Below are 21644 nucleotides of genomic sequence, written 5' to 3'. Positions count from 1 at the left end.
AATAACTGTTGTGTTATTTTTTACCCATCTCTACTGAACACCCAGTATAATTAAATCTGTGGTGTGAAGCTATTATAAGCCAGGGCATCTATGTCGAAAATTTGTTTGTAAAACTTAACGGATTCTTTATGGGAAAAGGAATGTAGGTCCGTGTCCCATTTCTTTTAGGGCTCATCCAGACAATTGCCTTAGAATTATTGGAAAATCTTACGCAGGATGAATTTGTATACACATATTGTGTATCACTTTATAATGCTGGAATCATTAGCATAGCTAATCCACAAACCTTTTTGTCACGGCCTTCTTTGTTAGTAGCTATTCAACTATCGTAATTATACATTCCAGAACATTAACTTATATAAATTTGCTGTATAGAGCTAATTATTGTGTGCTACTTTTGTTCTTACGTAGTTCTTAAGATTTACGGCCCAAAGCAGGTATGTAAATGTAAATATTTCAGTGCACAATGGGCACTATACTTTGCATTGTATTCCGCACAGAAATACACATACTGTACTAGGCAGATGTGTACTTACTATTGCCAAGCTAGTTAGTCTATCTGAATAATTCACATTGTACGTATTAACGTATGTTACTTAATTTCCATTTTCAGTCGTAATGGACGTGATCAAGATGGACACAGTGGGTGTACACACTAGTGGTATGGCACATATAGAAGAGAAGAAACCTTTATCTGAGGTATATTGAGAGCAATTACTGTTTATTTTCATTTTATAAATGCGTCATTTATAACTAGGAAACGCATTCCTTAATAATTAGTTGTTCTTTTTCCACGAGATGAAACACAACTAGGAAAATTGAAAATTGTGAATGTGAAGTTACAAACGGAATTTTATTTCATATAAAACACACATACTCACAAAATGGTGTGAATAGTTGCATTCAGGAAATATATTACGAACACAAAAATCTTGAAGTTTTTACTTAGCTGCATGGATTTTTAGAAGAGCTTTTAAATAATTTAAGACTGAATCAATTATAGCTTATTTAGAATAACATTAATCTTTATATTTTATAATGGATCCTTCTGATCATTCTGACAACGAAATATCATACAATATGTATATATTTTTACTCGTATATGCTGTGTTACAACACTCACTAGATAAATTATTTCACTATTGGTTTTGGAATAGGTACATATACCTTTGTTGACATCAGTATTAATAATAATGTGGACGGACTTTATAAATAGTCACGGGTTTTCTTGAACAACTTTTATGCTTTTTGTCTAATTATTTTGTAATTTTTTTACAGGAAGGTAATTTATTAGATTTGGACGTCACTGAAATAAAAACTGAATGTATAGACCACAGGTATGACATTAAATCGGAGATAGTATTTGAGGAATTTGCAGTGCCAATTGACTTTCCCATGCTGAAGAGTGAAGCTGAGGTGAGTGCAGTCTATGAAGTGTGTTGGTCGGTAGTTCTCTCTCTGTTACTTTCTGGCTGATCTAGCTGCTGCAGTCATCCCAGTGATAACTTTTACTTTCCAATTTTTAAGTTAATTGTTTTACTAGCACTGTTTAGTTTATTTGAATCATGTACCGTACTTGCTGGTAATCCATTAGCGTCAAAATGGATGCCCACATCCTTCACAAAATATTTCCATTACTCACTTTACGTTAAAGATTGGATGAGTTGCACATTTTTACTGCCTGATTTTCATGTATTATTGTGCTCTGTGTCTGTTTTACGTAATCTTCTGCTACAGGAAGAGTTTTGTGAGTTGGATCAAGTGAAGGAGGTCAAACTGGAAGTAACAGCAGAGGAGAATGAAGTCTTGACTGAGAGGTGAGTGTAATATACGAGTCCCTAGTTTGTTGTTGGTTTTACTGCTTTATTTAAATAATGACAACATAAACATATTTATAGTTTCAAATTGATTATTTTATATATGAAAACTCCAGTTTACTTTGCAAATATAAATGGCATGAATGGTAATATATTCTACAACTATCACGAACACCTGCCCTGCTGCGACGATCAGCGTGTCTGGCCGAGAAACCAGGTGGCCCGGGTTCGAATCCCGGTCGGGGCAAGTCACCTGGTTGAGGGATTTTCCGGGGTTTTCCGTTAACCCAATACGAGGAACTGCTGGGTAACTTGCGGTGCTGGACCCTGGACTCATTTCACCGGCATTATCACCTTCATCTCATTCAGACGCTAAATAACCTAGATGTTGATACAGGGTCGTAATATAACCCTGTAAAATAATAAAAATAAAAATAATCCATCACGGATCCCGAGTTATAACAAAGAAATTAGAAAATCTACGTGGATTTCAATTTTTCTATATAAAAATTTCATGTTATTATTACTATTATTATTATTATTATTATTATTATTATAATTACTACTGCTACTATTATTATTATTTTTATATTACTATTATTATTATTATTATTATTATTATTATTACTAATCATGTTTTATATTATTTTTATTACTACTACTAATATTATTATTATTATTATTATTATTATTGCTATTATTATTTTTTTATTATTACTATTACTACTACTACTACTACTATTGCTAATACTATTAGTATTATAATGATACTATTATTATTATTATTATTATTATTATTATTATTATTATTATTATTCTTGTTGTTGTTGTTGTTGTTGTAGATTTTAATTTTGTTCAATATTTAATTCCGTAATCCTCTTGTGTGTATTGTGCTGGACTATGATTGGTCCGTGTCTCTTGATGAGCACATTAATGTAATAACAATAAGAATAGCCTGTTACGTCCTGTTAAATGCAGAGTTCTTCCCTATGTGTTAGGTCTTTAGTAACTCATGTTGTGAGTTATTCCGTGTAAGGGATAAATAAATGCTGTAATTGACTTTTGAAACAGAAAAAATGTAGCGAAATGTTGCAAGGATATATTATTAATATCGTGTATTGTATAAACTAAAATAATAGCAGGAAACGAAACCCTTAAGCAAAGATCTGTAAGTTGATCTTCGTACCATATTTTCAGTAGCTCCATCTATCTGACAGCATGCTCTTCGCCATGTTATATCTCTTACGTGTTTTCTCCCGGCTCAGTGACTGGACCAAAACTTCTTTACCTAGTTTATATTCAATCTACTTCCCAAGAATTTGGCAGTGGTTATAGATCAGTTGCAATGGGGTTATTTTCCCTTGTGATTTATCCTGATGGAGGTTCTGTTGATAGATGTATATTTCTATAGCAGCAGGACGAATAGTATTAGTGATTGAGTTTATAGCAGTTTCTGGGTCTGAGATGCCTACAGAATTTCTGAATTAATTTTGTTGAATGTGCTTCCCATCTGGACTATTATTATTATTATTATTATTATTATTATTATTTTTATTATTATTATTGTTATGATTATTATAATTACTATTGCTACTTGATTTTTTTAAAGATAATCTGTACAAAAGTAACTGAAGGTGAAAGTCCATTATTAATTTCTCCTGTATTGCTTTGCTTATGGGACACATATTTCATCATTTGAAGTCTAGACATTCTTTCCACTAATGACACTTATAATTGTTAGTGTTGCAGTTAGCCACAATAGTGGAGTTGCAAACTTTTGCGGAAATATTCCTGAAGAGTACGACGGCAAGAAATACGATTGTGACATCTGCGGAATGTCTTTTCTCGACTCTGCAAGACTCAAAAGCCATAACCTCGTACACAAATGTCACAAGGAATTCAATGGAGATGTGCGTGGAAAGTGTTTTTCTCGATCGGCGGATTTCGAAAAGCAGTCACGCGTTCACTCAAGCGAGAAACCATTCAGCTGTGGCGTGTGTGGCAGGTTGTTTTCTAAATCCCACCATCGCAACCAGCATTCACGCGCGCACACAGACGAGAAGCCATTCAGTTGTGATGTGTGTGGAAAGAGTTTTTCGCAATCGTCACATCTCCAGACCCATTCACGCGTGCACACTGGCGTGAAACAATTGAGTTGTGACGTGTGTGGAAAGTGTTTTTCAAAGTCCTACGAACTCAAGAGGCATTCACTTGTGCACACAAACGAGAGGTCACTCAGTTGTGATGTGTGTGGCAAGAGATTTTCACGTGTGCATGATGTCAAGATGCATTCACGCGTGCACACAGGCGGGAAACCATTCTGTTGTGACGTTTGTGGAAAGTGCTTTTCAAACTCCGACTATCTCAAAAAGCATCATTCACGCTTGCACACAGGCGGGAAACCATTCTGTTGTAACGTGTGTGGAAAGTGCTTTTCAAAGTCCTACGAACTCAAGAGGCATTCACTTGTGCACACCAACGAGAGGTCATTCAGTTGTGATGTGTGTGGCAAGAGATTTTCGCGTTTGGATTATCTCAAGAGCCATTCAAGCGTGCACACAACCGGGAAACCATTCTGTTGTGACTTGTGTGGAAAGTGCTTTTCAAAATCCATCTATCTCAAGAAGCATTCACGCGTACACTAGTGGTTGTGGGGGGGGGGGGACCATTCCGTTGTGACGTCTTTGGAAAGAGTTTTGTGCGAGATCGTGCGTATTTGCTTGTTTTCCGCACAGAACCAATACGCGGTAAGTGTGAAATACCACATCCAGTATTCCCAACGTAACGCACATAACAATTTCCCTCTTCTTACCGCTTAAGCGCGACATTCATTTTACTGCTTTAGGCTTTTAACATATTATTTTTAGAGACGTTTAACATAGTAATAATTATAAATTGGAAACTTACCACTGCAATTTCACCTAAATTGCAGTGTTAATGATCGTTTTTAAATATCTGCAAAAACTAAGTAAAGTCTACTACTCCACGAAACTTATTGCATTCCTGATACAAGTAACATTAAGGAAGCCGTGAAAAAATCAACAAGATTGCAGATGCCGATGTTATTACTGCAATATTGTTAAAATATTAAAATTAAAAAATATATCATTACGTAACCTTACCATTTGTTTTAAGTTCGCATTTACAGCCTGGGGGGGAAAAGAAAGGCAGACGTATGTCACCGCCTGCTGGAGTATAGTAAACACAGAAAACATTTTGTAGCAACAATGTTGAAGAAAGATATTTTGGATTTCTGAAGGTGCCGTCATTAAACAGAAACCAACATGGAGATTTCATTGCAACTAATTAGAAATTCGTCTTTCAGGTATGTAATAAACGATCTTCGCATAAAATAATGTATGATGCACGAGTATGTTCGTTTTCATGTTCTCGGAAATTTAAAAACCTCAACTACGTTTCGCTTTTTCAATCTTTTCCTCGAACATGAAAATGTCAACATACCGCTCTTGTAACGTATATTACTACCTCGCTCTCCTTACATTTGCATTAGCATTCACGTGTTCACACAGGCGAGAAGCTCTTTTGCTTTGATTTGTGTAGGAAGGATTTGCTCTCCGGAATAATCTCTATATGCATTCTCTTGTTCACGCAAGCGGGAAGCCGTTTAGTTCTAAAGTTTGTGGAAAGGGATTTTTGGGCTACAAATATTTCAATGTGCACTCACGTATCCACCGTTGAGAAGCCATTCAGTTGTGATGTGCGTGGGAAGTGTTTTGGATGTCCGTTTATTCTCCAGATGCTTTTTCGTGAAAAACCGTTCAGTTGTGATATGTTTGGAATGGGTTTTTTTTTTGCGCTCGGAAAACCTTAATGAGTATTCACGTATGCATACATGCGAGAAACTCTTCAGCTCCGTGTGTGTGAAATGCTTCTTTTATGGCCCGCATATCTTAATATACATTCATGCGTATACATAATTATATTGTATACTAAATATTTAAATATCCTGTCCTTTAATCACTGTATTGTTTTATTATGTTAGCTTTAATTTGTATTTGAGCAAGATAATATTTCTTTGTTCTTACCCTGAATTATTAATTGTTTACGTTTTTTTCATCTGGTAATCTTTTATTACTTTGCCTTTTATTGTAATTGTAAATTTATCATTAATTGTAATTATAATTTTAATTGTATTCTTAATACTATAGTTCTAATTCTCAGCTAGGGGTGAAGATTAGGCTTGATGGCATTATCTCTGCCAGGTTAAATAAATATTACATAGTATACTATACTGTTCATATGCCAAAAGCCATATGATGGATCTTGTGTGGAAGGTCTTTTTGTGCTAAAAAGTTCCTCAAAAGCTGTTTATGCTTACTTCCTGGCGAGAAGTGATTGAATTGCGAAGTTTTGGCGTAACTTTGTTGAATAGGGGAAGTGTGAAAATGTAGCTGCAGAAGCTCGATGCACTCCTCACTTATGGAATCAGTTCGAAGCAGCTAGGTCAAGTGAACCACGCACATTAACACAGAAGCTTGGCACAACCGCTTCCAGAACATTGCTTGTAAGAAACATCCCACTGTACACAAACTCATACATTATTTAAAGAATGAGTAATCCGATGGAGACAGAATGATCCAGGATTTGGATCTATAACGAAGAGTCAAATAGGACAAGAAAGAAAATATAAAAGCTTAAATATAAGGCTGCAAAATATTTCACAAAGGTATGATGAATTCAAAGACAAAGGCCGTGTAGTTGAATATTTGCATGCCTGTGGTTACAACATTCAATCCCAAATAAATGCATCTAAGACTCGGTTTCTGCAATATAATAGGCCTAAATTTTTTCAGGAAATATGTAAACCATTTAAAATTTCGTTCCACCTAAATTATTGCAATATCAATTTAAGAAATATAAAAATAATAAATACTGTTTATGTGAATTTGCTTTGTTGTAATTTTCTCTTGGGTCAATTTTTTTGGGTGAATTCTCTGGTGCATCAGTCATCCAGGGGTCAAATTTGATTTTGGTGAATATTTGTGTAAACTACCACCGATATAAGTATATTTGAACAATACGAAAAATACAAACATATATGGGAAAAATGAGGTAGGCCTACTTAGCAAACTGATTATATTCAATTGTTCATTACTCCAAATATCTTGGAGCAACAGTAACAAATATAAATGACACTCGGGAAGAGATTAAACTCAGAAGAAATATGGGAAATGCCTGTTATTATTCTGTTGAGAAGCTTTTTTCAACTAGTCTCCTGTCAAAAAATCAGAATCAAAAAGTCACAATTTATAAAACGGTTATATTACCGGTTGTTCTGTGTGGCTGTAAAACTCGGACTCTCACTTCGAGAGAGCAACTGAGATTGAGGGTTTTGACAATAAGGTTCTTAGGAAAATATTTGGGGCTAAGAGGGATGAAGTTAGAGGAGAATGGAGAAAGTTACACAACACAGAACTGCACGCATTGTATTCCTCACCTGACATAATTAGGAAAATTAAATCCAGACGTTTGAGATGGGCAGGGCATGTAGCACGTATGAGCGAATCCAGAAATGCATATAGAGTGTTAGTTGGGAGGCCGGAGGGAAAAGACCTTTAGGGAGGCAAATCTGAATAAATCCATCCAAGACTAGGTTTCTGCAATAAAATAGGCTTAAAGTGTCTCCACAGATAAGTAAACCATACAAAACTTCGTTCCACCTATATTATTGCAATATCACTTGAAAAAGTATATAAAATAATGAATCCTGCGTATGTGAATTTTCTGTGTTTTAATTTTCTCTTGGGTCAATTTGATTGCGTGAATTCTCCAGTGCGTCAGTCGTCCATGCGTCAAATTTCATTGGGGTGAATATTCTTTGTGTGAACTAGCACCGATATAGATAACGTGTGTGCGGAAGAATAAGGTAAGTCTGCTTAGCAAACTGATTATATTCGCTTGTACATTACTCAGTCACTAAGATACTGTTTGGAAAACTTTGGTTATACTACTTAAAACGTATGTAGGCCTAGAGTTTTTGTTGATCAGCGTCTGAACAAATATATTATGTATTTTCATTAAATTTAAACACCAAAATAACTATATTCGTTATGGAAAATTATGTCAGACCAGATGCTGATCCTCATTTTGATTTGGCTCACAAAATATGGACTCATTGGCTGAAGATTTTTTATAATTTTATATCTGCAGTGTTAACTACTGTTTTACATTCAAACAAATTAAATCTGATTAATTATGTGTCTCATTGTGTTTATGATTGTATAAGTGAAATTAGTACCCTACATAATTATGAATTAGCTTTTGGGTAGTCTCAATCCTCCACATACAGCCCTGTAGGAACGTAATGATATATATACTAGACATTTACCTGCCAATAGAAGAGAGCATTGGAGGACCTATAGCTCATTATGGGCCTGTTCAGACAGTCCTAACTCTATGTAATACAGGAAACTATTTTAAAGCCGTAAATCGACCTCAAAATAATTACATTCGTGACCTTTCTTTCTTCTGGACCCTCTTCTTCTCAAATACGTCAGAGGGATTTAGAAAGTAATACAGTCACACAGGCGGTAAGCTAGAAAATAAATAATTGTCGCAGAAATCCACAACTGAAAAATTATATTTGTGCAAAATACGAAAATCTTGTACAATATTCGAAATAATTGTACAAAAAAGATACAATTTATAAGGTTTATGGAAACAAAATGTTACGTAATTTGTTTCTTGAAGTGTTATTATTTTCAGTCCATTTTACCACACTCGATGTGCTTATGCATGTAAATCATTAGACGTAGTTGTGTTTAGAATCGATTACTGCTGAATTTACATCACATTAAAATACGTTATTTTATGCGCATTCTAAACATTCAAATTCCTTCCCACTAGGCTCTTCAAGATTTATTATTAGCAGAGTTCTAACTCCTTTTACTCAAAGACGGTTTCTAATTACAGTTTTTACAAGATTTATGCAACCAAATCCTCGGTTACAGTTTACGATATGCGATGGAATTACTGTATATAAGTCAATTAGAAGAAATTGTTTACTTGACTTGTTAACTTAAATGAACAGTAGCAAATTTTTTAAATCCATTCCTGAACAACTATTGCTCAATATCTTCTTGAACTTTGCCCGTGCCATTAGCATTTCATTTACATTCTAATTCTCCACAACTGAATAGTTGAAACACATCTCTGATTTCATTTTCTCCATTACCATCTTCGTTTCTGAAGTCCAATGTGGTTATCGCATTTTTGCACATTTACATTCAAATTTCGTTGCATTTCTGGAAGTCGAGTAGCAAAATGCGAGAAATGCGACTGTGGCTTAAGGCGTGCTGTCACATTACAGCAAGCTGTGGAGCAAGTTTGAACTGTGAACTTTCCTATAAGATCAGACAGAAACTGTCAAATTCGTACCGCAGTGCACTATTCCCTGCTTCTACTGCTAATTGAAAATTTAAACTAAAACTAAACAGTCAGAAGAATCTCCCTATTCAGAATGTGCATCCACTCCTGATTTACAGCCGAATGCAGCACACGATTTCGCCATAATAATAGTAAACTTAAAGAGTCATTTTATTAAAAGAAGTTTTCCTTTCGCCTAAACATCTATTTCCCATATTAATTAGAAGGAGAGAGAGATGCGATTCAAGAGTGTGAATAGATTTTTATGGCAGAATTTATATACAGCCGTAGACGAATTTGGTTGAAAAAGAGGGAAACGGGAGGAAAAGCTTTAAAATGCATGCGAGGTGTGCTTGCAAGGGAGTTTGGGGCTGAGAAGTACTGAATATGTGATCTCCAAGCCTGTCAGCCACTTTTCTCTCTCTGGTTTCGTTCCTCCACTGAAAGTAATTTTGAAGGTGAAAAGCCGGAAATGGACGTAACCTAATGGCTAGCACATAGAAGGGGCAGAGGGTGTTAGTTGGACATTGAAAAGTACTTTGTCCATTCACACTGCCAGTGGAGTCCAGTAAACTCGCTCATATGACAAGTGTGATATTCGAAGGCTACCTAAGACCGCCAGAAGAAACACCTGGATTTGTATGTCTGATCTGTAAAAGTCCCCTGTGCGAATAAAGTGGACCAACGTCGTTCATGTAACAGGGAAATGCACGAAAGCCAGTGCATCTTTGTGGAAAATTGTTTGCAGTATTAACGGAATCCCTATGGGCAAGGGAATGTAGGTTCATGGCCCATTTCTTTTAGGGCTCATCCCGCTAATCCTCTTAGAGGCTAAGGAAATCCTCTGGCAGGATGAATTTGTATACAGATATTGTATATCCACTTTATAATGTTCACATTACTGGGCATAGGTAATCCAGAAACCTACGTGTCACGGTCTTCTATGTGAATTGCTATCCAGCTAGCTTAGTTATAATTTCAGGAGCTTCTTTTAGGTCTCTATATATTTGCTGAATGGAGCTAATTATTCTGTGCTAATTTTGGTCTTACCTAATGCTTAAGATTTACGGCTCAAAGCAGGTATGTAAATGTAAATATTTCAGTGTACAGTGGGCAATATACCGTTGCGTTGTATTCCGCAAAAGTTCGTAGTAAACGACATCCAAAAACTTTCTTCATGTTTTCCAATGTGTTGTACTCTATATCGGATTGAACTAGAGACATGTATTTCTTTCTTTGCGTGGTATTATGTATATTGTATTTCGGCAAATGTTTTCACTTATCTCGTATGACATACAGTTGATTCTTGCTTACCGATTGTATGTTGTATTGTCACATTCTTTTTACAGTATTTGTATATATACTTGGGTCTTATGAATACTACTCTCCACATTAATAATTATAAGCAGTATCTGAAAGTTGAGAGAGAATGTTTTACTCTGATATCGCAATATCTTTCCCACCTGATGCTATATTCCGAACTCTCCTAATTCTTAGTCCTTATGATTTCATTGGAAGCTGAGGTGCGTGTCGTAGGAAAGTTGGTCGGGGAGTATTTTGTGACAATTGTAGAATGTGATTTCATTATGGAAGCAGTAACACAGCTAGTGATGAGGTTAGTCTATGTGATAACTGGTCATGTGAACACTGGCACTATAAAACATTGGTTGTGCAACTGGAGGAAACCATCGCCAACCTACAATATGAGCGGGAACTTTCCAAAATTCAATTGGTAAATTACACACTGTATATCGTTTCTGAAACTTATCCGAAACTAATGTGTCTCCTAATACCGTTTTCTTACTATTTATTGTCTCTGTATTTTCATGACACATTTTTTTCATTACCATTTCTATCTCTTACTTGTTATACTCATATATATTTCGTAATATCTCTTCCACCTGATGCTCTATTCCTAACTCTCTTAAGTCTTAGTTCTTACTGACATGTAACATGACTAATTCACACACCTCGCTCACTTTGCTATTTACATCACTTCACTAATTAATTTAATACCTTTACACTATATTCTTACACTTTACATAATTTAAGCGACTCGTACACTTATCTTCCATCGTTCTACACTGTGTCTTTCATGTCCTTTGTTTTCTTTTTTCACTTCGTCTATTTCCTACTTCAATCGTCCGACACTATTTAATAGACATCTACATTTTGTAGAAAACGCCCGAACGAATATAGAACTTAGTGACGAACACTGTCGTGAAATCCTCGACTTTATTTGTAAGACAATTATTTTAACTTATTCCTAGTATCTCATGCTGATTTGTGCCGAAATACACGTTGGTTTGCACAGGGTCTTTCATAAGTAACGAGTCTATCGAAAGATAAACTATTTTGGATAATTTTTTGAATTGATGTTCATCCTCGCCATGCATTCGATTTAGAATTAAAAACCCCCTCCCCTCTCCGCCAGAACTATTAAACGGAAGAATGGTTAGTGTTTTAAACCTTTATTAAAACACGTAACGTAAAATACAGTTTCAATTGTTGACAAATTATGGTGTACAATTTTCAAAATGTCTTCCGTTCTGCTGAATGCAGAAATGTAAGCGGCGTATCAACTCTTCATGGACTCTGGTGAGCTTGTCAGGTGTGTCCATTTGTATCGGGTATCTTTTCTTTCCGCTAATTCAGTATTGGTGCCTGGCTTAGTCTCATAGACACGATCTTCGATCAGTTCCGAGAAAAATAAGTCCGGGGGAGTCAAATCAGTTGATCGCGATGGCCAACAAGTTAGGGATTGGCGACCGAATCACCTCGTATAGTAGGCCATGCTCCAGGTCAATTTAATTTGGCATGAAATGCACATCACACATGCATTAGTACCTTCCTCTGACGGCAGGGTGAGGGGGTGTTAGTTTCTAAATCGACTGTGCAGCACTAGGAAGGGTTCTTTCTCGTGAGGATGAACATCATTTTAAAACATTATCCAAAATAGTTGATTCATCGATACAGTCGTCACTTATAAAAGACTCTGTATTTGTGGTAACTATTGCTTTATGACGCGCACAGAAATTCACACACTACACAGATGTGAACTTATTATTCCAAGGTTGTAAGTCTGTCTGAGTATTTCACATTCTGCGTGTTAACTTACGTTACTTAATTTCAGTTTCCAGTCGTAATGGACGTGATCAAGATGGAACCTGGGTCCGACCCAATGGGTATACAGACAAGTGGTATCGCAGATATAGAAGAGAAGAAGCCTTTATCTGAGGTATATTGAGAGCAATTACTATTTATTATCTAAATGTGTCATTTATGACTAGGGAGCGCATTCCTTTGTAATTAATTGTTTTTCTTGCACGAGATGAAACATAACTGAAAAAAGTTGAAAATTATGAACGTGAAGTTCCAAACGGAATTTTATTTTACCTAAATCGCGTATTGTCTCAAAATCATGTGATTACTTACATTCAGGAAATATATTACAAACACAGAAATGTTGAATTTTTCTTACTAGCATTGATTTTTGGAGGATCTTTTAAGCAATTGAAAACTAAATCAATAATAGCTCAATTAAAATAACCTTAACCTTTACATTGCATTGTAGTTCCTTGTGATCATACAGGCAACATAATATCATACAGTAAAATATATTCTTTTCCTAGTATCAGCTCCGTTACTAGAGTTTTCAGATAAACTATTTTATTGTTATTTTCGAATAGGTACACGTGAGTTCGAAGACATCAGTGCTAATGAAAATGTGGACGGACTTTATAAATATTCACGGAGTTTTCATCAACAACTTTATATGATGTATTGTCTAATTATTTTGTTCTTTATTTGCAGGAAGGAAATTTATTAGATTTGGACGTCACTAAAATAAAAACTGAATGTATAGACCACGGATATGACGTGAAATCAGAGATGACATTTGAGGAAACTGCAGTGCCAATTGTCTTTCCGGTGCTGAAGAGTGAACCTGAGGTGAGAGCAGTGTGTGAAGTTTGTTGGTCGCTAGTTCTCTCTATCTTATTTACTGGCCGGTGTGGCTGTACAGTAAAGTGACCAGCGAATGTATTAGTTGCTCTCATTCTTTGAATTTCGTCATGCTGTAGACATTACTAAATCTTTTCCGCCTCATTTTTGGCATAGAGACTGCGAACTGAGTGTTCGGTGATTCATATTAATCTTCATGTTTTCATGGCCAGTTAGAATTTTTACCTTGCCAATTTGTAACTTAATTATTTTACTAATCCTGTTTAGTTTATTTGAATCATATACGTTCTTGCTGGTAATACACTGGAGTGAAAATGGATGCTCACCTCCTTCATAAAATGTTCCCACTACTGACTTCACTCTAAAGTTTGGATGAGTTGTGGTAATTTTTACTCCCTGACAGCTGTGAGCATCTCAGGACATCGTGCGACACTCGGCATTTGCACTTTCACTTGTCACGGTGAAGTGCAAATGTATTAAGTACACGATATATCATACAAAATGAAATCAATTCCGTTTGTAATATTTTGCACTTATTTCCAAATCATGTTTCTGGCAACAATTCTTATATTGTATACTGCATTGGTAGAATCTATATTCAAATCTCTGGAGTATATAAACTGCCACGCATTTTTTTCATGTATTACTGTTGTCCTATGTGTCTGTTTTACATGAACTTCTGCTACAGGAAGAGTTTTATGAGTTGGATCAAGTGGAGGAGGCCAAACTGGAAGTAACAGCAGAAGAGAATGAAGTCTTAACTGAGAGGTGAGTGTAATATACGAGTCCCTAGTTTTTTGCTGGTTTTAGTGCTTTATTTAAATAATGACAACATAAAAATATCCAAAGGCCCATTCACAATGAAAATTAAACATAAGCATAACGTAAGCATAAAACCTTGTGTCCATGTTATTTAATGAAAGCATTCACAATGAATTACATAAGCATGAACTTAATCTTAATCATAAGACATTAACATGAAAGTTTGCAAACTCCAAACTTTCATGCTTATATTTATGCGATTTGGAAACAGTACACAAGCGGAAAGCGTGTTTTCACTTTTTGTTTAACATCTCATGGGCTTTGCCTACAGGCAATATTTTGATCTATTGGCCGTGATGATAGCTAGGCGCGCAACATGGAATCATATGACGAAAAGTTGATTATTTTACATCTCCGTTTCTTTGATTTTAAGTATTGAAAGCCATATACTGATGCCATTGTAGTTATTAGAAACATAAATTGAATAACTACATCGTCAGTCATTGTGCAATTCTCCATTTTTATGTAATAGATTCTGTAGTTTTGTTGATTCGGTATGTTTGTTTCCACACACGTATTATGTTTACGTTATGTTTAATTTTCATTGTGAATGAACCTTTATAGTTTCTACGTGATTATTTTTTATATGAAAACTTCAGGTTTCGTTGCGCATATAAATGGCATGAATGATATAATATACTGTCACTATCTCCAACATGTTTATTAAATTATATTATAAATGTTTTGTTTCCCGGTTTTGAAGGACCTAATTCTTTATTATACTGGCTTACCGCTACTTTACCACTCCTACAACTGCCAACTAGTGGAGCTGATGTTGCTGCTGTCAGAGAAAATACCAAGGCATAAACTTGCCTTCAACTTTTCACCTTTAATGGAGAACAGTTCACTGACCATTTTCATTGACTAATGGAATGTACTCGGGAAATATAGTTCCTGTTGTTTTCTCTGATCTGATCCGGCAGTTCTAGTAGGCTTTTCTGTATAGCTTTGAAGGAAGTAAGTCCTACTTCTCTGCAGGATGTCCGTCACAGATCCTGAGTTCTAAAAAAAGTAAAAATAAAATCTACGTGGATTTCAGATTTTGGATTTAGAAAATTAATATTATTAAGTTACTATTAATAATAATAATAATATTATTATTATTATTATTATTATTATTATTATTATTATTATTATGTTCAGTTTTTAATTCCGTACTACTCTTGTGTGTATAGTGCTCTGCTATTATTGGTCCGTGTCTGTTGATGAGGTTATTAATATAATAACAATAAGAATAACCTGTTACGTCCTATTAAAAGTAAGGGCTTCCCTATGCGGTAGGTCTTTAGTAACTCATGTGGTGAGTTATTCCGTGTAAAGGATATATCTCAGAATATGGCAGTTACTTCGCCACAATCTGTAAAGTTTTGCTTCACCAACTAACTGACTTCCTAATACCTGCACACGCAGAATGGTAGGCCTAAATATTTTGTTTCAGTTTCGACACTTTGTGAATCATTTCATCAACACATGGACGCTTCTATGACTTAATGTTTTAATAAGTACAAAAATGAAGATAAATACGTTATTATTATTATGATTATTATTATTATTATTATTATTACTACTACTACTACTGGTACAATTATTTTTATTTTATTATAATTACTATGTTTTTATTATTACCATTAATCTGATGGCGAGAACATTGCTTAGGATTCATTGTCCCATTGCACCCACCATCTTTTTAATCATCGCTTTCTAGTATGTCAGCTCCTTTGTTGGTCTTGGCATGTATGCAGATGTAGATGTTGTCTGTCCATGTCTTCTTTGGAAATGCATAAGATGCAGGTTGGTGCTGGCAGTATTCCAAACTGGTGAAGATATTTCCCGAGGCAAAGATGATCAGTGCTGAGGCAGAAAGTTGCAACTCATGTTCTCTCTGATCACTCCGCTGTGTTCAGGACGACAGTCGTCCGACGGTTATGCTGCATTCCTTGTTCCTCTACGTTATTATTTGCGTTTACTGTTTCTTTTTTTGAACAATGCGGTGTTTTTTCTATGATTAAACCAGAGAAGGTACATAGCAGGGAAAAGACCGCACTTTGTTTTAAATCTGCACGACTTTAACGGCATAATTAGTGCCTTGTTTGTGCACCTGAAATAATCAAAGTTGTGCTTTATTTCCAACAGAGGCTTGTTCGCTTTTTAGCGCCGTGTTTTTGCCCTCGTGCATTCTGTATGTTTCTACATGAATATACATTCCCCTGTATCCCAGTAAGGCGTGCGTTGCACTAAGCTGCCAACATTGTGTGATGTGTGACTTCCCCACTCCGTCATAACCTTAAATAGAGCATTGCTGACATTTTGTGTACTTGCAACACTCACAGCTGTACACCTATAATTTAATACTCGTTCTTTCTGGGTTGTCGGGCAATCCTCACGTATTACAAATAACAGCTTACTTTTAGGTTTTGCGTTTTGTAAGATGAACGTTTCTGCATTATTCATAAAATATTCACACATTACTTGTGTAAATGTATTAGTTCTGTTAACATTACTTCTGTAATATTAGATTGGAATTAATGCAAAAATAAAAACATAATTTTTTTCCTATTTTCTGCATAATATCCTAATATTCATTTCTGGGGAATTCTTCTTCTAGTTTTACTTCGTTTTCATAAAACGACAATTATAATTTCCTATTCGTATTAGTGATTTAATTCAATAATTCTTTTGCTGCATTATAGATTATAGCATTAAAGAGAAAATAAATGCTGTAATTGACTTTTGAAACAGAAAAAATGTAGTAAAATGTTCCAAGGATGTATTTTTAATATCGTGTATTGTATAAAATAAAAATAATATCAGGATAGAAAATCCTTAAGCAAAAATCAGTAAGTTGATCTTCATACCGTATTTTCAGTAGCTCCATCTATCTGACAGCATGCTCTTCGCCATGTTATATCTCTTACGTGTTTTCTCCTGGCTTAATGTCTGGACCGAAACTCCCTTCCCTAGTTTATATTCATTCCAGTTCCAAAGAATTTGGCAGTGGCTAGAGATCCGTTGCAATGTGGTTATTTTCTCTTGTGATTTGTCCTGACGGAGGTTCTGTTGATAGATATATATTTCTATAGAAGCAGGACGAATAGTATTAGTGATTGAGTGGATAGCAGTTTCTGGGTCTGAGATGCCTACAGAATTTCTGAATTTACCTTGTTAAATGTTTTCCCTCCTTTCGATATGTAAAACGTCAAGCATCTGTACTATTGTTTACATTATCATTTTTATTATTATTATTATTATTATTATTATTATTATTATTATTATTTGCTGATAATACTACAGATATTACTACTACCTGTACACCACCATTAGTACTGTATTTATTATTATTATTATTATTATTATTATTATTTGCTGATAATACTACAGATATTACTACTACCTGTACACCACCATTAGTACTGTGTTTATTATTATTATTATTATTATTATTATTATTATTATTATTATTATTATTATTATTTGTACCATAGTTTTTATTTAATTGTATTAATTGTATCACTGTCTTTGACTTCTATTGTCCAGTGTCTGTTGTCCTGCACAAAAATGACAATAATTACATGGAAAATTATTGTTAATACTATCAATATTGCTGTTATGATAATTATAAGTACTATTACTTCTAGTTTTTTAAAGATAACCTGTGCAAACGTAACTAGAAGATGAAAGTCCATTATCAGTTTCTAGTCTATTACTGTTCTTTTGGCGCATATATTTCTTCATTGAGAGTCTACACATTCTCTCCACTAATAACACTTATAATTGTTAGTGTTGCAGCTAGCCGTAATAGTGGAGTTGCAAAAATCTGCGAAAATATTCCAGAAGAGGGTGACGGCAAGAAATACGATTGTGACATTTGCGGAATGTCTTTTCTCGACGTTGCAACACTCAAACGCCATTACCTCGTACACAATTGTAAGAAGGAACTCAATTGCGGTCTGTGTGGTAAGTGCTTTTCCCGATCGGGTGATTTCAAAAAGCATTCACGCGTTCACTCTGGCGAGAAACGATTCTGTTGTGACGTTTGTGGAAAGTGCTTTTCAAGGTCCAACGATCTCAAGAGGCATTCAGTCGTGCACACAAACGAGAGGCCATTCAGTTGTGACGTGTGTGGCAAGTGTTTTTCCCGCTTGGAAAAACTCAAGATGCATTCACGCATGCACACTGGCGAGAAACCATACATTTGTGACGTTTGTGGAAAGTGCTTTTCAAGGTTAAACAACTTTAAGAGGCATTCAGTCGTGCACACAAACGCGAGGCCATTCTGTTGTGATGTGTGTGGAAAGAGTTTTTCGCATTTGAGATGTCTCGAGAGCCATTCACGCGTGCATACAGGCGCGAAACCATACCGTTGTCACGTGTGTGGGAAGTGCTTTTCATACTCCAGCAATCTCAAGGAACATTCACGCGTACACACAAAGGAGAGGCCATTCAGTTGTGACGTTTGTGGGAATTGCTTTTCAAAGTCCTTTGTTCTCAAGCAGCATTCACTCGTGCACACAAACGAGAGGGCATTCAGTTGTGATGTGTGTGGCAAGAGTTTTTTGCAATTCGCTCATCTCCAGACACATTCACGCGTGCACACAGGCGCGAAACCATTCAGGTGTGATGTGTGTGGGATGTGCTTTTCATACTCGTTCTCTCTCAAAAGGCATTCACTCGTGCACACAAACGAGAGGTCATTCTGTTGAGACGTGTGTGGAAAGTGTTTTTCAACTTCATCAAACTTTAAAACACATTTAGTGATACACAGTTGAGAAGCCATTCAGTTGTGATTTGTTTGGGAAATGTTTTGGACGTCCGGTTAATCTCCAGATGCTTTGTCGTGAAAAACCATTCAGTTGTGATGTGTTTTCAATGGATTTTTCGCGCTCGGAAAACCTTAATGTATGGTATGGTATGGTATGGTATGGTTTATTCTCACTCAAACCTTTGGTCCTGCTCGCCCTTCACATTATAGTATTCGGCCAGCAGTCCCTTCAATATACTATTTACAACTTGCACAATACTCGATGTTAATGACCGACACCTCTTCAACATTTAATGTTCACCCACTAAGTCGTTCATGTTCGTTCACCACACTTCCTATATTTCTGCGTTTATTAAATAGTCCTTCTTTCCCTCTACTCCTACCTTCTACTATTTCCTATTCCTAATAACAACGTAACAATTACTTTTTCTACTCAGCATTTTCACAGACCCAAGTTATTTAACATATCACTACAATCATTTACTGTACTATAGTCTTAACTAAGCCTACCCTCTGTTAGTTGCTTTACATCTATCTATATTACTTCTTTGTCCTACTGATACCTATCTAGTCTAGTGCTACTTTTAGCTCCTCTACTCTTCCTATCTTTACAGTACGTCCTACTCATTCCTACTAATTAAATAAACTCATCATGACCCTTCTAATACTTAAACACTATTCACCCATATTCACTGCACCCTTAATTAATCCTTCATTCCACTGACACACCATTACCTTAGATTGTATGCTGGTTTATCCTTGCTGCTCTCCGCGTTATCCCTATCGACTTTCTTTTGCACATTAACCTTTCCCAGCTGTTGTCTCACGTTGCCTTCATTTCTTTCGCTGACACCACACACGCCTACATTACCGCTCTTATTCGTTTGACACATTACACTCTTGTTGTGACCTTGTGGTGACGTCACTACAGATTTCTTCCATACGTTCATGCCACTTTTCCCCTCTCGACCCCTCACGGTCTTCCCTCTCTCTTCACCTTTCGCCATCCACCGGGCCGGGGTCGTCGTTCTGCCGCCGGAATTTGCTGTCCTCGACAAAACTCGGACTTCCGCACTCTCCAGCATGTCAGGTTTCTTGCTCTTCACGCCTTCGTTGCTCGTACTAGATGAGTTTTCTTTGACTATCCCCATTACTTTATCTTTAAGCATTTTTCTTTTTTCTTCGCTTATATTTTCACCTATTCCAGATTTATTCAGGCTGTCCAAACATAACTCTACGTCGAAAGTCACGCCATTAATTTTTAACTTGTCCTTCACTAGCCTCACGTAGTGACCGTTTGCCCTTGCCGCTTTCAAAAAAGGCACTAACACTTTCCTCCTGCACCTCACTTCATAATCAAAATCACTATCGATGCTAATATTAGAGTCTTTTAACTCACTCTTTTTTGCTCATTATCATATCCTTTACCATAGAGTTCGCCAATTTGACTAGTGTAGGCCGGTTAGCCCCATGCCCCACTCTGTAGACCTCTTTCACTTGCCCGTTACCAATATCTAATCCCATCCCCTCCCAGCACACAGTCAGTATCACCTCATATGTTTTCCAAGATTGCTCTCTTTCCTGTTCTTCGATCCCGAAAAATACTAAATTATTCTTCCTCTTCCCTTCGTCTAAGTCTTTCACTTTCCTCTTCAACATCATGTTCTCTTGCAATTCTTCTATCTTCTTATTAATTTTAACGATGCTTTCCCTAAGACTTTCCAGATCCATTTTACTCGAAACACTCACTTCACAATTCTTAAGCTTTAGAACGATTTGTTTGTACTATTTTCTCTTCGCTACTTTATACGGCGCGCGGTCATTCACATCCAGCTCCACTCATCGCTCAGTGAGAACTGAAAACCTTAATGTGTATTCACGTATGGATACATAAGAGATACTCTTCAGCTGTCGTTTGTGTTGAATGCGTTTTTTTATGGCTCGCACATCTTAATATGCTTTCATTTGTTTACATAATTATATTTTATAATAAATATTTAAATATCAACTACTTTATTCACGGTATTGTTTTATTATGTTAGCTTTAATTTGTACTTCAGCAAGATAATCTTTCATTGTTCTTAACGTTTATAATAGATTGTCTAGGTTTTTTAATCAGGTAATCTTTTATTACTTTGACTTATGTAGTAATTGTAAATTTAACATAAATTTTAATTATAATTTTAATTGTATTGTTAATACTATAGTTGTAATCCTCAGCTAGGTGTGAAGATTAGGCTTGATGGCATTATTTCTACCAGATTAAATAAATAATTATATAGTATACTATACTGTTCATAAGCCAAAAGCCATATGATGGATCTTGTGTGGAAGGTCTTTTTATGCTAAGTCGTATCTCAAATGGTGTTTACGCTTACTACCTGGCGACAAGCGAGTGAATTGCCAAGTTTTGTCTTAACTTCGTTGAATAGGGGAAGTGTGAAATGCGAAGTTGCAGAAGCTCGTTATCCTCCTCACTTATGGAATCAGTTCGAAGCAGCTAGGTCAAGTGAACCACGCACATTAACACAGAAGCATGGCACAACCGCTTCCAGAACATTGCTTGTAAGAAACATCCCACTGTATACAAACGGGTTGGGGGGCAACTCGCCACAGAAAATTGGCCACAGATAATACTAGCCACATAAATGAAATTTGTATCAAAGACAATTACCCAAACATTAAAATTCGTATGAAAGGGAATTGGCCATATGCCAAAATTCGCTACAACTTGTAATATCTGAAGGCAATACTCAAATTCGCAACAATTTGTAATATATTTCTGTGGTAACACAACACAAATCCAGAAGCTGTGAACTAATTCAGAATTATGGCGAAAGAAATTCGCTTCATTAAAATTTGAAAGAGGTTCTGACAAATTAATACATCTTGGCTAC

At 35.8% G+C, this 21644-nt stretch overlaps 2 protein-coding genes across 4 annotated transcripts in view; both read left to right on the top strand.

Annotated features, from left to right (window-relative positions):
• LOC138692095 (zinc finger protein OZF-like) overlaps positions 1–6655 on the top strand; it is a 35930-nt gene extending 29275 nt beyond the window's left edge. For both annotated transcript variants that reach the window (XM_069815038.1, XM_069815037.1), the window contains 4 exons: positions 614–699; positions 1279–1416; positions 1738–1817; positions 3559–6655. In XM_069815038.1, coding sequence (XP_069671139.1) covers positions 614–659 — 46 coding nt within the window. In that variant the 3' untranslated portion in view covers positions 660–699; positions 1279–1416; positions 1738–1817; positions 3559–6655. The remainder of the gene's footprint in view (positions 1–613; positions 700–1278; positions 1417–1737; positions 1818–3558) is intronic.
• Positions 345–21021, top strand: LOC138692097 (zinc finger protein 235-like). Of its 2 annotated transcripts, none has more exons than XM_069815040.1 (5): positions 345–437; positions 12344–12441; positions 13017–13154; positions 13855–13934; positions 17767–21021. In XM_069815040.1, the coding sequence occupies exons 2-5, from the start codon at positions 12349–12351 to the stop codon at positions 18686–18688; spliced, it is 1233 nt and encodes a 410-aa protein (XP_069671141.1). In that variant the 5' UTR covers positions 345–437; positions 12344–12348; the 3' UTR covers positions 18689–21021. The 2 variants fall into 2 exon arrangements, with proteins under 2 accessions (XP_069671141.1, XP_069671140.1); XM_069815039.1 differs by lacking the exon at positions 345–437 and adding an exon at positions 10153–10283.
• The last annotated feature ends 623 nt before the right edge of the window (positions 21022–21644 follow it).

The sequence above is a fragment of the Periplaneta americana genome, chromosome 16 (assembly GCF_040183065.1).
Source record: "Periplaneta americana isolate PAMFEO1 chromosome 16, P.americana_PAMFEO1_priV1, whole genome shotgun sequence".
NCBI classification, from domain to species: domain Eukaryota; kingdom Metazoa; phylum Arthropoda; class Insecta; order Blattodea; family Blattidae; genus Periplaneta; species Periplaneta americana.
Note: the sequence above shows the minus strand (reverse complement) of the source record. Positions and strands in the feature narration are given on the sequence as shown.

Bases quoted from the DNA above. Each gene is read 5' to 3' on its own strand.
- LOC138692097 (XM_069815040.1), top strand. From the start codon at position 12,349: ATGGACGTGATCAAGATGGAACCTGGGTCCGACCCAATGGGTATACAG. The intron at 12,442-13,016 runs GTATATTGAGAG...CTTTATTTGCAG, and splicing joins AGAAGAAGCCTTTATCTGAG to GAAGGAAATTTATTAGATTT. The intron at 13,935-17,766 runs GTGAGTGTAATA...TATAATTGTTAG, and splicing joins AATGAAGTCTTAACTGAGAG to TGTTGCAGCTAGCCGTAATA.